Source organism: Pagrus major, chromosome 11, assembly GCF_040436345.1.
Source record: "Pagrus major chromosome 11, Pma_NU_1.0".
Lineage (NCBI taxonomy): Eukaryota > Metazoa > Chordata > Actinopteri > Spariformes > Sparidae > Pagrus > Pagrus major.
In genome coordinates this window covers 7227447-7242459 of record NC_133225.1, presented here as the reverse complement: position 1 = coordinate 7242459, position 15013 = coordinate 7227447, and the positions used below count along the sequence as shown (strand labels likewise).

Below are 15013 nucleotides of genomic sequence, written 5' to 3'. Positions count from 1 at the left end.
ATATAAACATGCATTAGGCCTCATGAAAAATGAGGATAACTGATAACCTTAGTGCTTCAGACAGTGCAGACAGCACGGTGGCTTTGCAGCTTGACATTCATGTATTTTTATTTTTATTTTACAGCAGGACAAATGGCATCCACTTCTGAATAATGTGGCCAATGTCCAGAAGTACCGGTGGCTGAAACACAGTGTTCAGGGTGTCTTTTCCCAGTCCAGCCTTATGGCCACCATTGTGGAGTTTGCACTGAAAGAGGAGCCACTGGACGTGGAGAAGATGAGGAAGTGTCTTCTCAAGCAGGTGGGTGTAAACAACACACCATCACCAACTTCATAATAAGTCACTGTGACAAAGTCAAAAACAAATAAGGGGATACAAAATGATTAAATCTTAATGTTTGGAATCTGTTTCATCATAGCTGGAGAGGGCTGAGGTGAGACTCGAGGGCATCGACACCATGCTGAAGTTGGCCTCCAGAAGCTTCCTGCTGCCGTCTGTGCAGTATGCAATGCTCTGTGGCTGGCAAAGGGTCATACCAGAAGGGACCAACATCGGGTAAGTCAACAGTTTTGGATCTTAGATGAAAAAGTTTCCCTGAGTCCTGTGGAGTGAGTTAACAGTCTGATGTATTAAAGGTGCACTATGTAGTTTTGGGGAAAAAGTTTTAAACAGAAGAGAAAGTTTTTCATTGACTGATTTTTGTTTTTTATGCATAAACAAACTAAATAAACAAACTCTCTTTTGTTTTCATGACTGAATAAATAAACTGACCTGAAAGGACAACACAGTTTCATGCTGTTTTACTTTGTTTATATTTGGCGGACCCTGCCAACTTTCTAGCTTCAAACAGTGTTCAGAGGACCTTATTTTCCGCTGAGAACAGCTTGTTTATTCAGTTAACCCAAAGATAAATATTTATGAGTTTGTATTATTACCTTATTAATATTGTAAATATTAAAATTCTGACATTGCATTTCTTCTTCAATGTAATGATAGTATCTGTTTTCGCTACAGTGTTGTTGTGGTCAGGTAATATGCCCTCTAAAGTCTCAACTCTCATTATCAGAGAGCCTCTGTCTGACTGCCTGAAGGACGTGGATCTGATCCCTCCCTTCAACCGCATGCTTTTGGAAGTGACCTTCGGCAAGTTGTATTCCTGGGCCATCCATAATGTTCGTAACATCCTGCTGGAGGCCAGCGCCCGCTTCAAAGAGCTCGGTGAGTGGCGCCTTCTCAAACTTGTACTATTATGATATACTTTTTTAGACACACAAACTAACGCATTGCCTTTCTGTTCTTGGAAGCAGGTGTGCAGCCTGTTCCTTTGCAGACCATCACTAATGAGAACCCTGCAGGACCAAGTCTTGGCACCATTCCACAAGCCCGCTTCCTCTTGTCTATGATACACATGCTGTCCCTGAAACATGGGTCCAACAGCCTTAGTCTCTTGCTAAATTCTGGCTTATTGGCCCTCACACAGAGTATACTCCGGCTCATAGGTGAGTACTGTCCAGTCAAATACAGAGTAGAAGTAGAGGGGCATCTGCATTCATGGATAGAGGTGTTTGATTTCTCTTCCTGTGGTGTATCCAGGGCCTAGCACAGACAGCAGTGAGGAGGACCTGAGTTTATGTGCACTGGGAGGCTCAGCCACAGTACTGGAAGAGTCCAGAAAGGAGGCTACACCCGCCCCTCTACCTGCCTCCGGCCCTGAGCTGGCTGCCATGATGAAGATAGGAACCAGGGTTATGAGGGGAGTCGACTGGAAATGGGGAGATCAGGTACCTGAATGCATTTCGAGGTCATTTTAGTAGTTGATGGATGAGTGCTTGTAATTATTACAGCAGGTGAGAAAAAGCCAGAGTGATTATATTTGACCCTGTGCATGCTCTGTCCAGGACGGACCCGCACCAGGTCTCGGCCGGGTCATCGGGGAGCTGGGCGAGGACGGCTGGATCAGGGTCCAGTGGGATACTAGCAGCACCAACTCTTACAGGATGGGCAAAGAGGGCAAATACGACCTTAAACTGGCAGAGCCACCACCAGCTGCCCAGCCCCCCACTGAGGACTCCGACACAGAGGATGACACGGGTCAGTTCACAGTACTGACAAACAGCTACAAACAAAGTGTGCGATTCAAATAATGACCGTTACGATCTCCTCTCGTTGTTACAGAAGGCGAGCTGATGGAGAAGAGCAGCCACCCGACAGCTATGATGCTAACCAGCACCGTCAACCTGCTGAAGACTCTGTCTCTCTCAGCCGGGATCTATGCAGAGGTGTTGCAGACGGACGCTACACGGACGCTCTGCGGGCTGCTGAGGATGCTCGTGGAAAGTGGAGCTAATGACAAGTCAGGTAGCTGAACTGCCATGTTGATAATAAACATTTTGTCATTTTGCAAGACAAGTTGTTGGTTTTTAATTTTATTCTAAGTGGACCCATCTTTTTTGTCAGGCTGTCATTCCCACAGGCTGGTCTCTCGGGAGCAGCACAGGAGCTGGTGTACGCTGGGTTTCATACGTAGCATCGCTCTCATGCCCCAGATGTGCAGCACGCTCAGCACCTCTGCGTGGATTGGCCTGCTCATCCGAATTGTAGAGGGACACCAGTCCTTCAATGCTATTACTCTGCAGAGACAGGTAGGATAATTCACATTGGTTTCTCTGGATTCTGTAGGAAAATGTTACATTTCAGGCGAAAACCAGCTCCTAACACTTGTTTTGTGCACCACGTGTGTTCCCAGATCCTGGCACTGCGTCTCCTGCAGGCAGTGTTGCCCTCATGGGACAAGACGGAAAGCTCTCACGACATGAAGTTCCTGGTGGAGAAGTTGTTCAACTTCTTGGGAAGCCTACTCAGCACCTGCTCCTCAGACCTGCCGCTCCTCAGAGGTATGTCGATGAATCATACACAGGCTTAGTGGAAATGTGATGTTTGTTATTAAAAATGATTTAAATGACTACTTCCTCCACACAGAAGGATCATTACGAAGGAGGAAGTCCCGCCCTCAGGCGTCTCTTACAGCCACTCACAGCAGCACGCTGGCGGAGGAGATTGTTTCTGTCCTGCGCACTCTGCACTCTCTGGGCCAGTGGAACAACATGATAAACGATTACATCAACACTCAGCTGAGCTCCATTGGAGATGTTATGGCAGGCTGCCAGTCTGAAGCAGTAAGAATTATTGCCGTACCATGCAATATTCAATTATTGTATGTGTGTGTATGTATTAGTGCTTTCATTGATAAGTTCTAACAAAATGGTGACTGTAAGTGCTTCCTCTCTTTATTTCAGTGTTTCCTGGAGGAGTACTTTCCTGATTCAGAGGGTCCTAGAGTCGGCAGTCTGATGGCAGTGCTGGCAGTCATTGGGGGAATTGATGGCCGCCTCAGGCTAGGAGGCCAAGTCATTCATGAGGAGTATGGAGAGGGAACAGTCACTCGCATCACCCCAAAAGGACGCATCACCGTCCAGTTTCACGAGATGAGGACCTGCAGGGTTTGCTTGCTCAGTCATCTCAAACCGGTACAGACTTTTTTAGATGCTCTCATTAGCTCTAATTATACTTAATAGATAATAAATAATGACGGTCTTTTTTTGTTGTCAAAAAAGCTGCCTGCAGTGACCTTCAGTGTGCAGAACCTGCCTTTCACTGAGCCGATGCTGGCAGTCTGGGCTCAGCTGGTCAGCCTGGCTGGAAGCAAACTGGAGAAACAACGCATGAAGAAGTCTCTAAGTCGAGGGCTTACAGGTACAGGTAATATGCATGACTTACGATAAATGTAACCTTGTCTCATTTTTTCTTTACCAATAATGACCACAACAAAATGTTTTAGGCTGTGGAAGATTGTGTAGATTGAGTGTTCAGGGCCCAGAGATCAAGTCCAGTGGATTAAATCAAGCCTGTTGTTTTTACAGCTGACCAGGTAGACATCCATTTGCTGCGGTGTCAGCAGCTGAGGCTGTACATTCTGAAGGCAGGACGGGCCCTGCTCTCTCATCAGGACAAACTACGGCAGATCCTCTCCCAACCGGCGGTCGTGGATATAGGGCCCAACCCCATTGGTAAGAGCTCACCCGGTCGAGGGGCTGTGTTTCTGAGGAGGTCACAGGGTGGACTACTTCTTTTTTTAATTTCACAGTTTTTATTGCTTTGTTTGTTGTTTTTTGTAATTGCACACTCAATGCCATTACAAAGAAAAAGTGTTATTATTGTTTGGGTCAACATCATGACTCCCACTGGGTCATCACACAGTGTGGCAATGTTTTTTTGTGTGGGAGGACAAACTAGTCTGCTTATCTTGCACACTTCGGAGGGTTTTTGTTTAGATTACATGTGGGTGGATGTAAAAGTTTAGAAAGCATTATTTTATGAAGCACCATTTTGCAATTACTTATCTGTACTGTTTGGGCTTTTTCATGACACCGCTCTTCTTTTTGGTTTTGCAGAAGATCCAGTGGTGTCATCTCCTGATGTAGGGGACTTGTCCCCTGAGGGCCCCTTACCTCCATTGATTCTCCTGCAGCAGCTGCTGTCTGCTGCCACTCAGCCCTCCCCCATCAAAGCCATTTTTGACAGGCAAGAGATGGAGGTGAGTCAATGGACATATCTTTTGTTACACCCCTGTTAGATACAGGGTTTTCTAAAAGTTTTCCAAAAGTTGATGAGGTCTTTAACCTTTACGCTGCATTTAAGGCATAAAGGGATTAGAGTCACATAGGAAGTAAGAAAAACATAAAACCACTGCAAAAAACCGTGGTGTAATCATAAAAATATTTTACAATATGTTACGCTACATTAACAATGTTATCTCCTGCAACTCCTGGCTGCAGTTTTTCTTGCCGGCATGGAGGTGAAATAGGTCTTAAATTCATAAAGGTCTTAAAAGATCTTAAATTAATTACTTGTAGGAACCTGCAGAAACCATGTCAGTAGTGATGTTGCATAAGTTAGTGCTGGTGTATTAGTTTTGACCACAGTCTTATCTGTATGGTTGTACATGCAGGCTGCAGCTCTGGCAGTTTGTCAGTACCTGGCTGTAGAATCAGCCCACCCGTCCTCTCCACTGTTTGAGGAGAGCAGCTCCAGCGAGGCCACCACACCTGTCACCGTACAACATGTCCGACCTCCCAAACAGAAGAAACAGAAGACCTCCCCCATCCCTCCCTTACCCATCGTCCTCCAGCTGATGGAGATGGGCTTCCCGCGGAAGAACATCGAGTTTGCCTTGAAGTCGCTCTCTGGAACTACAGGCAGTGCCTCTGGTGTCCCAGGTACAGTTTCACATGACACAAACCTGAGTTTGTGAATACATTGGTAAGATTGTGTCACCAAACTCTGGAGCTGTCACTGCCGTAGTTTGTCTGGTACGTTTGTGATGTATTGTTTTGAAATCTACTTTCAGGTGTTGAGGCTCTAGTGGGCTGGCTGTTGGACCATCCAGACATTCACGTCACTGAGCTGTCAGATGCCGACACGGTGTCAGACGAGTACTCTGATGAGGAGGTGCTGGAGGAGCTCGAGGAAGCCGAGCCAACTTTCCCTGTGGTACAATACCCTTTCTTTTATTTCTGCCATAAAAACACTCAATAATGAGTCACCTGCCACTAAGCCTGCCAAATTCTCCTCTTGACATGACTAATACTATCTTTATATGTGTGTGACATTAGCCTCCAGGAGCAGTGGTGACTGAAAGCCAAACGTTTAAGAAGAGATCCGATTTCCAAAGCAACGATGATTATGCTGTGTACGTGAGAGAGAACATTCAGGTAAGATCAGCAGCCTTTCAAAGATTTCTCTAAAACTGCTCTGATGAACTGTGACAGAAGTCTGATGGATCGGTGACTTCTCTTCAGGTGGGGATGATGGTAAAGTGCTGCAGAACGTACGAGGAAGTGTATGACGGAGATGTCGGGAAAGTGATCAAGCTGGACAGAGACGGACTTCATGACTTGAATGTGCAGTGTGACTGGCAGCAGAAAGGAGGAACGTACTGGGTCCGATACATCCACATCGAGCTACTTGGTAAGCTGGTGTGATTCTAATGTGATGTAGCAAAAAGTGATTAGTTGAGGGGAAATCTTGACAGCACATTTTCTCTTCATCCTTTAACATTTGTTGTTTGTTTTTCCAGGATTCCCACCACAAAGTTCTCCTTCCCATATAAAGATCGGTGACAAAGTGAGAGTGAAGCCCACAGTCACCACACCAAAGTACAAATGGGGCTCCGTCACTCACAGGAGTGTTGGGGTTGTGAAAGGTAAGGCAGTCTTTGTAGCTCAACTTCATAGTTAAATGTGTAATTTGAAAGATGTATCTAGGCAGACTCCGCTAAATAGCAGCAATTGGTGGTTCCTCTGGTGATATACGGCCCCTTATAAGTTTGGAGTGACCTTCCACATGTGTCCACTCTTTAAACAGTACACCTTTTTAAAGCTGTTAGCTAAATCCACTCTGTACTAATGGAGCCAAATGGTTTGTTTCAGCTTTCAGTGCCAATGGAAAGGATGTGATCGTAGACTTCCCTCAGCAGTCCCACTGGACTGGTTTGTTGTCTGAAATGGAACTGGTCCCCAGTGTTCACCCTGGAGTGAGGTATGGATTTGTTTAAGGTTTCTATCAGCCCAGTTATTGATACATCTAAGTGTGATACTCAATAGCTCCTTGTGTTGTCTGCAGGTGCGATGGCTGCCAAATGTTCCCTATAAACGGCGCCAGGTTCAAATGCAGGAACTGCGACGACTTTGACTTCTGTGAAAACTGCTTCAAGACCCGCAAACACAACACCAGACATTCCTTTGGCAGAATCAACGAGCCCGGTTAGTCACACATTCACTGAGATACCATCTGTGGTGTTTCTGTTTCTATCTGTGTGTGTGAACCTGTTGTCCATCTTCTCCACAATCAGGCCAGTCTCCAGCTTTCTGCGGCCGCTCAGGAAAACAGCTCAAGAAGCATCACAGCAACCAACGAGGGATGCTGATTGACGATTGGTCCCGCGCTGTCAAGAGCCTCAACGTGTCATCCTCCGTTAACCAGGCGTCACGCCTCATTGACTGCAGTGATCAGTGCTGGCAGTCCTCCGGCTCGCAGGGAAAGGCACGAGATTGAATTGCATACTCTAATAAGCTGGATGACAGTCTGTTTAGTTTGGCTTTATTAAAGTGTAATGCCTCATCTGACAGGATTTGTCATTCCGTCATCTGCAGCACTGGATTCGTCTCGAGCTCTTCCCTGACGTTCTCGTGCACAGGCTGAAGATGATGGTGGACCCAGCAGACAGCAGCTACATGCCCTCACTAGTGGTGGTGTCAGGTGGGTTAGATTTACGTTGCTCTTTATAAGTTTATAAACTTGACTTTATTTGGACAGATGCTCAAACTATGCAGTCTTGGGTCCTTGAAAAGTCCTTGAATTTGACATTTAAAACGATATTGGAACCACAGGTAACTTTTTTCCCCCTCAATATACAGGTGGAAGCTCTTTGAACAACTTGATTGAGCTGAAGACGATTAACATCAATCCCACAGACACCACTGTGCTTCTCCTCAGTGACTGTACAGAGGTGGGTTGGCTTAAAACTTAGTAATTGACAACAACTTCTAATTAATGTTTTTGCCTTGTTGTATTAACTCAAATTTTGTCTTCCCCCACAGTATCACAGATACATCGAGATCGCAATAAAACAGTGCCGCAGCTCTGGTATAGACTGTAAGATTCATGGACTTGGTATCGTTGGACGCATCAGAGCAGAGGACGAAGACCTGGCCACAGTCCCTTTCCTGGCATCCGACAATGAAGAAGAGGATGACGACAAAACTGCCACTGGGAGGTACGATCGGCTGAGACATAAGGATTTAAAATGCTTGAAGGAATATGTGTGGTGTGGTTGAAGATATCTATCTCATCTTTAACAAGCATCCTGTACAGTCTTACAGGTGCATGACTTAATGTCATAATGAAAGATTTCCACAGTTGTGGAACATTAAGATCCATTAAGAGTGTGTTTGGTCTGTTCCAGCAGTGAACATTTAACTATACAGCTGCTTACTAGATCTTTTATTTATTTATTTATTTATTTTCACACAATCAACACAAGAACACTTAAATTAAAATAAAGTGCATTCACATCCAGGATCTCACCGTGCGTGTTTGTGTTTTGTCCTCTAGTCTTGGTCGGAAGAAGTCATCGGGACTGGAGTCTGCAGCCACAATCAGGACCAAAGTGTTTGTCTGGGGGCTGAATGACAAGGACCAGCTGGGAGGACTCAAGGGTTCCAAGGTGAAGCTTACAGTGTATTTGAGATCCTAAATTAGCCACTTGGCCGAACTATGCTATGGCTTACATGCCTCAAATGCTTGTGATGACAACACACATAGTTTGAGCTTTACACAGCACTAAAATGACATATGAAAAAAAGTGTTTTCCTAGGTAGCTACCAGTCATTATAGTTGCTGTTATTGGATTCTTAGCTCTGCTGCATTAACATGTGAGGAGCATTTTGACACTGTAGCTGGTCATGGTGGAGGTCATTTTATCTATGTAGCCTGCTGTTTTGGTGAATGTAAAATCTTCACCTGCAAAGTGACAAATAATTATTGACCGATAAGTAGAGTTTGTAATGTACTTGACTATTTTCCACCAGTGACCCCATGTAACACAGGCCTATGCTCTGTCTGGGGCTTACTGTATGATAAGCACATTTGAGGATGTGTCGAACACTATATGCCCACCGGTGTACAGCAGATGGGAGCAGACGTGTCTCTCTGGTGCTGCATTCTCTAATCAGTTTGGTTTGTGTCCTTCACAGATCAAGGTGCCCTCCTTCTCAGAAACTCTCTCTGCACTCAATGTGGTTCAAGTAGCCGGCGGCTCCAAAAGCCTCTTTGCAGGTGGGTGATACATGTTTCTGGAGCTAATGTTCTTTTATACAGTGACATGCCCTCATGCTGAATTTAACCATTGTGTCCTTGTTGTAGTGACGGTCGAGGGGAAGATCTACGCATGTGGAGAGGCCACTAACGGCAGGTTGGGCCTGGGCCTGTCCAGCGGCACCATCCCAATCCCTCGTCAGATCACCGCACTCAGTAACTACGTGGTGAAGAAGGTCGCCGTGCACTCTGGTGGGCGCCACGCCATGGCCCTGACTGTGGACGGGAAGGTCTTCTCATGGGGAGAGGGAGACGACGGCAAACTGGGACACTTCAGCAGAATGTATGTTATCTTGCACTGAAACTGTTCATATCTCAGAGATACACATTTGGGTATATCAGTACTGTTGGCGGTCATTGATGCAGCGTTATGGACAAGTTATTCTAATGATGTCTTGATTTTCTGTCTTAGGAACTGTGACAAGCCTCGGCTGATTGAGGCACTAAAGACCAAGCGCATCCGTGACATAGCTTGTGGCAGCTCTCACAGTGCTGCCATCACCTCCAGTGGGGAGCTGTACAGCTGGGGTCTGGGCGAATATGGCCGACTTGGACATGGGGACAACACTACTCAGCTGAGGCCTAAACTGGTATGTCTGTATCTCCCTCCTTGGGTATTTCTTTACTTTGCAGGGACAATGATGGGCTCAAGGTTCTTAAATGGCAAAATAACAGCCAGAAACTTTATCACAGAGATATACAGCACTGAGAATGTAATTCATGAGAGCTTAAGGTTCCCTAAAGAAAGACTTATACTTATGATGTTTTGCTGGTATGACTCCATGTATACAATGATGAGTGTAAATTGACCATGCACATGTCTTCGTCATCTAGGTAAAAGTGCTTCTGGGACACCGCGTTATCCAGGTGGCTTGTGGGAGCAGGGATGCTCAAACTTTAGCCCTCACTGATGAAGGTAATTCAATGAACTTAAAGAAATCCTGTGGAATTTAGACAAATAGCAACAATGAAGATGCCACAAAATCCCCTTAATACCGTGTAGAAGTTTTCTTTTTGCTTAGATGGATGTGTCTCAGTTTCCAGGTGGTAACGTATGTGTTCATTTCTGTCAGGGTTGGTGTTCTCCTGGGGCGATGGAGATTTTGGGAAGCTGGGTCGTGGGGGCAGCGAGGGCTGCAACATCCCCCAGAACATCGAGAGGCTCAACGGGCAGGGAGTGTGCCAGATTGAATGCGGAGCACAGTTCTCCTTGGCGCTCACTAAGTCTGGAGTTGTGTGGACCTGGTAAGATGGACGAATGAGACAGCGACTCTTCGGGTCATTCAGCAATTCCCCTTTTCTGTTCCAAGGAGTGTTTCATGATTTGTGTTTCCAAACAGGGGCAAAGGCGACTACTTCCGACTGGGCCATGGCACCGACGTTCATGTGCGGAAGCCCCAGATGGTGGAGGGACTGAGAGGCAAAAAGATTGTCCACGTCGCTGTTGGAGCGCTGCACTGTTTGGCTGTTACAGACACAGGACAGGTTTGTACTGACCTCCATCAGGGAATTATAAACCAGAGCACATAGTTCAGGCACTCTGCTCATTTACTGCCATGGCACTGGTCCAGATCCGTGGATCTCTCCTTCCGCAGCGGGAGTTTATTTATCGACTCGCGCTCTACACCTCTGACCTTTGCCGTTACACAGCTTATTTCATCTTGTATAATACCTTCCGTCAGAACAAATTTAATAACGTTAGCACATCACTTCCAATGATGAGAGGCAGCTACTCAATATTTGACCACTTTAAGAGGTTGTTAAGATTGAGTGCTTGGAGTGCTGCCATTACTTTTTCTTGTGTGGCTTTTCTTTAGTCCTGCTGTGTAGAGTTATGTACTTCAACATTTGTTCAACACATGCTTTCTTTCACTGAACACTGACTAAACTAATCTAATGATGGTGTTGTGTGTCCGTCAGGTGTTTGCGTGGGGCGACAATGATCATGGGCAGCAGGGGAACGGCACCACCACGGTCAACAGGAAGCCCACCCTGGTGCAGGGTCTGGAAGGACAGAAGATCACTCGTGTGGCCTGCGGCTCGTCCCACAGCGTGGCCTGGACCACTGTGGACGTGACCACGCCCTCAGTTCACGAGCCAGTACTGTTCCAGACGGCCAGGGACTCCCTCGGAGCATCCTATTTAGGTAATCCTCCTTTTCCTTGCAGGCTGTTAACACAAACCACCTACACAGTCTTTGTCAGTCGTGGTGGTTAGGATTGTAATGATTCTTTGTATGTGTCTCACAAACACACACATATAGTATGTTTAGCAGGTTGTCCACAAGAGGGAGCTGTTCTTTCATCATCAGACTAGAGCCTCAATTTATCAAACAACCTGAAGTAGAAATTTGGACTTAAAATAAAAGTGAAATGCTCTGGGACATGTTTTGGACTGAATGTACAAAAAATGATTGGTCATAAATAATGAATAATATCGCAATAGCTGAGGCTGTATGGAAAATTCAGAATAGGTTTGTTTTTAGTCTAGTATTTGTCCTTGATTTGAGCATTTGTTATATTTTCTTGGCATAATTAAAGATGACATTAATCACTTTCCATGTTCCCTTTCAGTCTGCACCTGACCTTGTGGTACTAAATGATTTCTTTTTTGTCCCTAACATATTAGATTATCATTCTTTTTCTTCTTTTATGACTGAATACATTTTAAGGATTTGTTTAAAGAATAACCAATGGGCAGATCTTGGTAAAATCCTCTTCTCTGATTGGCTAAACATATACTATGTATATACTATACATAGTTTACATGTGATTAATCATGTGATCACTTGAGAACGGCTCTTAAGTTTTCTCCTCCACTTTGCTCTAGTTAGGAGTTAAGCATCTTATATTTATTCTTCACACTCCTTTTGACTCTTAAGCGTAATTCTTAGAAGTTTGGGACAAAATTAGCAGAAGCATTTTCAGACCTGCACATGTAGTCCTCTTTATAAAAGAAAACCTACAGTTGCCTGCACAGTTGCAGACCCCATTTCTTGTCCTGCCTGTAAATATGTGCATCCAACGTCTTCTTATCTAGACAGCTGTTGCAGTTTCTTCTGGAGAACTGGCACAGGTTGGACTGGAGCTATACTGTATGTCCAGAACTGCAGGGCTGATTTAGTTGGCACTGCAGCTCTGGGACTGGCTGATAACGGCTGGGGCTGGTTTAGGGTGCTTCCCATCAATGACAGCATGTCTCATTGTTTTGTTGTTGTACACCGCAGGCGTCCAGTCAGACAGTGACTCATCAGCGGTGAACAACAAGATGAGTGGGCAGAGCAACGTGAAGCCTAATCGCCCCTCGCTGGCCAAGATCCTCCTCAGTCTGGATGGCAACTTGGCCAAACAGCAGGCTCTGTCTCATGTACTGTCAGCCCTCCAAATCTTGTATGCAAGGTATGTTGTCTGCACAGCCTCGACTGGTTGTCCAGAAGACATAGAAGAACGTTATTGAACTGTAACACACATCTCAAATCTTGAAATGGCCTCCACATCTAACCTGGAATCAGTTCAGCCATGCATAGATTCACGTTGGGTTTCAGGACCATCTTGTTAATCATCACTTAAAATCCTAATTGCTGTGTTTACAAACTAGAGGTGAGCGACTCCCTGCTGAGGCATGAATTCTGAACAGGATGAGCTGAAACTGTGTGCGACCTCTAAATGATTAAACCGGCGGACTGGCACTGGTAATTGTCATCAGTGGGTATTACTGTTGACAGGATGTGTTGTGCGTTTCCCCAGGGATGCAGTGGTCGGCGCTCTGATGCCAGCCAGCATGATTCTGCCAACGGAGTGTCCTTCCAGCTCACCTGTTCCCCCGTCAGACTCCTCATCCTCATCCAGCGTGAGCGATGAGGAAAGTCCTCCCGTCCTGCCTGAGGTTGAGGAACGAGTCAGCCCTAATCCCTGGCAAGACAAGAAGGGAGAGGTGAGGAACGCAATGTATATTTTTTTTCGACTTCTTTTTACATACGCCAACCTTGAGAAACTTGTTAATGTAATAACTGTGAGTGAGGGTGTTCCCATGCTATTTGTTTTTTTGTTTTTTTTTGGTCACAAAACCGCTGCCTCAACTGCATTTTATGCTGATTTACTCTAAAAAAGTGACTATGCAATGTGCATTTTTCTCCATAATGACCAGGTGTGCAGCTGCAGCCATCAGCAAACTATATTGAGGTTCAACTTGGAAACACCACAAACTCTCACAGGGCTTTGATCATGATTACAACTCAGAATTTTCTACCACAGTGAAAATTACATTAAGATCCTTAAGATTTCAGTCTTGGTTGATTTGCTGACACCTGTAGGTACTGGTTTATAACAGCATGTGTGATTCTACGTACTAACACTAATGAAAAATGACCGTTTTCTTGTGTTTTAGATGCATTTTTGATAAATGTTTATAGCCAGTGCTAACGGTGGTGACATACACAGCATTTACTGTGGCTACTTCACAATAAAAGTCATCCTGTGTTTCGCCAGTTGACCACTTTCCATATGAGGCACCAAGTAGGATGTTCCGTGTGCATTAGCATTAGCTTAATATAAGTCTGATACGGTCTAAAGTGAACAGTAAACAGGTTGATATCAATGAGATAAAATTGCACTGAATGAGATGCAGCATGGTGAAACCCTCAGGAGTGTGAAAGCAATCAAAATCCAGTGAGGTAATGGCGGCACATAGCCACCATAGAAAGCTCATGCATTAAATGGCTATTTCGGAAAACATGCAGACCATAGATGGTTTTTAAAAAGGAGTTTCATTTAATGAAAATCTTCAAGTTTGTATAGCTTTAAAAAAATGTCAGCTGCATACACAGTAAAATTTTCCTGCCAGATACTTATTGTTCTTTTCCAAAAACATTGGCTTTTATCAACTTTTATCTAGAACGTGTAGGACAACTAAATGCAAAATAGGAACAGGAAGTTTTGCAAAGCGTCTTTTTTTTTTTTTTCACCTTGTAGCTGATTCTTATGTATCTTATCCATCTCCTGAACTTGGGGATAAATCAAAGGCAACGGCTTTTTGTTAGCAGTTTTTAAACTCACATAATTTTACTCTAAATACTAAGAAAGATCACAAGGTTTCGAAGTACACCATACTTGAACTACTGTTGAATTCTATGAAATGTGTTTAAAATCATGCACGAGACATTTATACTTCATTATAATTATTCCAGCTATTGAGAATAAATATTCATCATATCACTCGGTATTAAAATAAATAAAGTTTCAATAACGTACGGCTATGAACTGATATATTATTAAATATATATATTTAATGCTGTCACACAGTCCGTATGTTCCTTGTTATATGGCCCTATCATATGTGTGTTTCTGTGTGTGAGCAGGTCGCCTCATCAGAAGAAGCTGTCACTCCATCATCAGCTATGACTCCCTCTGCCTCTGGAGCCTCCTCACGTCCTTTCATCCCCGTCACTGATGACCCCGGAGCAGCCAGCATCATAGCTGAAACCATGACAAAGACCAAAGAGGTAAGTCTGTCTAACTGAGCACGTGTGGAAGCCATTAACCTCAGCTATATGTACCTTACTCATCCATGTTTTTATTTTATGTCCACCTTCAGGACTCGGAGAGCCAGAGTAAAGTGGTCGGTCCAGAGCCTCAGTACCTCGATGAGTTCACCAGCCTGCTTGTGCCTGATGATACACGTGTTATGGTGGACGTGCTCAAACTAGCAGTGTCTCTTCGCTCTGGGGAGAAAGGCAAGGAAGTGCTGTCTGCTGTGCTGTCCGGCATGGGGACAGCTTATCCACAGGTGATTTACTGTATTCTGGTTTTTGATTCCATGTAGTGATTTAAAGTAAAGGGTAACATTTGACATCTTGGGGTCTCTGTGGTGTGCAGGTTGCTGACATGCTGCTGGAGTTGTGCGTCACTGAGTTGGAAGACGTTGCTACAGACTCACAGAGTGGCCGTCTGTCCTCTCAGCCAGTTGTTGTGGAGAGCAGCCATCCGTACACAGACGACACCTCCACCAGTGGTACTGTGAAAATCCCAGGTAAGAAAGGGAAACAGGACTATTGGTTAGTTTAAATTCAGGATCTTGTTT

The 15013-nt window shown here is 44.8% G+C and overlaps 1 protein-coding gene across 3 annotated transcripts in view; it reads left to right on the top strand.

The window, feature by feature from the left end:
* The window catches only part of herc2 (HECT and RLD domain containing E3 ubiquitin protein ligase 2), a 42514-nt gene that overhangs the window by 15950 nt on the left and 11551 nt on the right, over window positions 1–15013 (top strand). For 2 of the 3 annotated variants that reach the window (XM_073477267.1, XM_073477265.1), the window contains exons 32-69: window positions 125–301; window positions 420–556; window positions 1068–1219; window positions 1309–1500; window positions 1595–1782; window positions 1900–2092; window positions 2177–2359; window positions 2459–2643; window positions 2748–2895; window positions 2981–3177; window positions 3298–3528; window positions 3616–3754; window positions 3922–4068; window positions 4453–4595; window positions 5010–5277; window positions 5409–5551; window positions 5674–5772; window positions 5860–6028; window positions 6138–6263; window positions 6490–6598; window positions 6683–6822; window positions 6912–7102; window positions 7213–7318; window positions 7477–7568; window positions 7660–7835; window positions 8174–8285; window positions 8815–8896; window positions 8984–9218; window positions 9348–9525; window positions 9770–9851; window positions 10009–10180; window positions 10276–10420; window positions 10856–11081; window positions 12162–12333; window positions 12682–12868; window positions 14292–14435; window positions 14528–14719; window positions 14809–14962. In XM_073477267.1, coding sequence (XP_073333368.1) covers window positions 125–301; window positions 420–556; window positions 1068–1219; window positions 1309–1500; window positions 1595–1782; window positions 1900–2092; window positions 2177–2359; window positions 2459–2643; window positions 2748–2895; window positions 2981–3177; window positions 3298–3528; window positions 3616–3754; window positions 3922–4068; window positions 4453–4595; window positions 5010–5277; window positions 5409–5551; window positions 5674–5772; window positions 5860–6028; window positions 6138–6263; window positions 6490–6598; window positions 6683–6822; window positions 6912–7102; window positions 7213–7318; window positions 7477–7568; window positions 7660–7835; window positions 8174–8285; window positions 8815–8896; window positions 8984–9218; window positions 9348–9525; window positions 9770–9851; window positions 10009–10180; window positions 10276–10420; window positions 10856–11081; window positions 12162–12333; window positions 12682–12868; window positions 14292–14435; window positions 14528–14719; window positions 14809–14962 — 6112 coding nt within the window. The remainder of the gene's footprint in view (window positions 1–124; window positions 302–419; window positions 557–1067; window positions 1220–1308; window positions 1501–1594; window positions 1783–1899; window positions 2093–2176; window positions 2360–2458; window positions 2644–2747; window positions 2896–2980; window positions 3178–3297; window positions 3529–3615; window positions 3755–3921; window positions 4069–4452; window positions 4596–5009; window positions 5278–5408; window positions 5552–5673; window positions 5773–5859; window positions 6029–6137; window positions 6264–6489; window positions 6599–6682; window positions 6823–6911; window positions 7103–7212; window positions 7319–7476; window positions 7569–7659; window positions 7836–8173; window positions 8286–8814; window positions 8897–8983; window positions 9219–9347; window positions 9526–9769; window positions 9852–10008; window positions 10181–10275; window positions 10421–10855; window positions 11082–12161; window positions 12334–12681; window positions 12869–14291; window positions 14436–14527; window positions 14720–14808; window positions 14963–15013) is intronic. The other variant, XM_073477266.1, reaches the window with a different exon arrangement.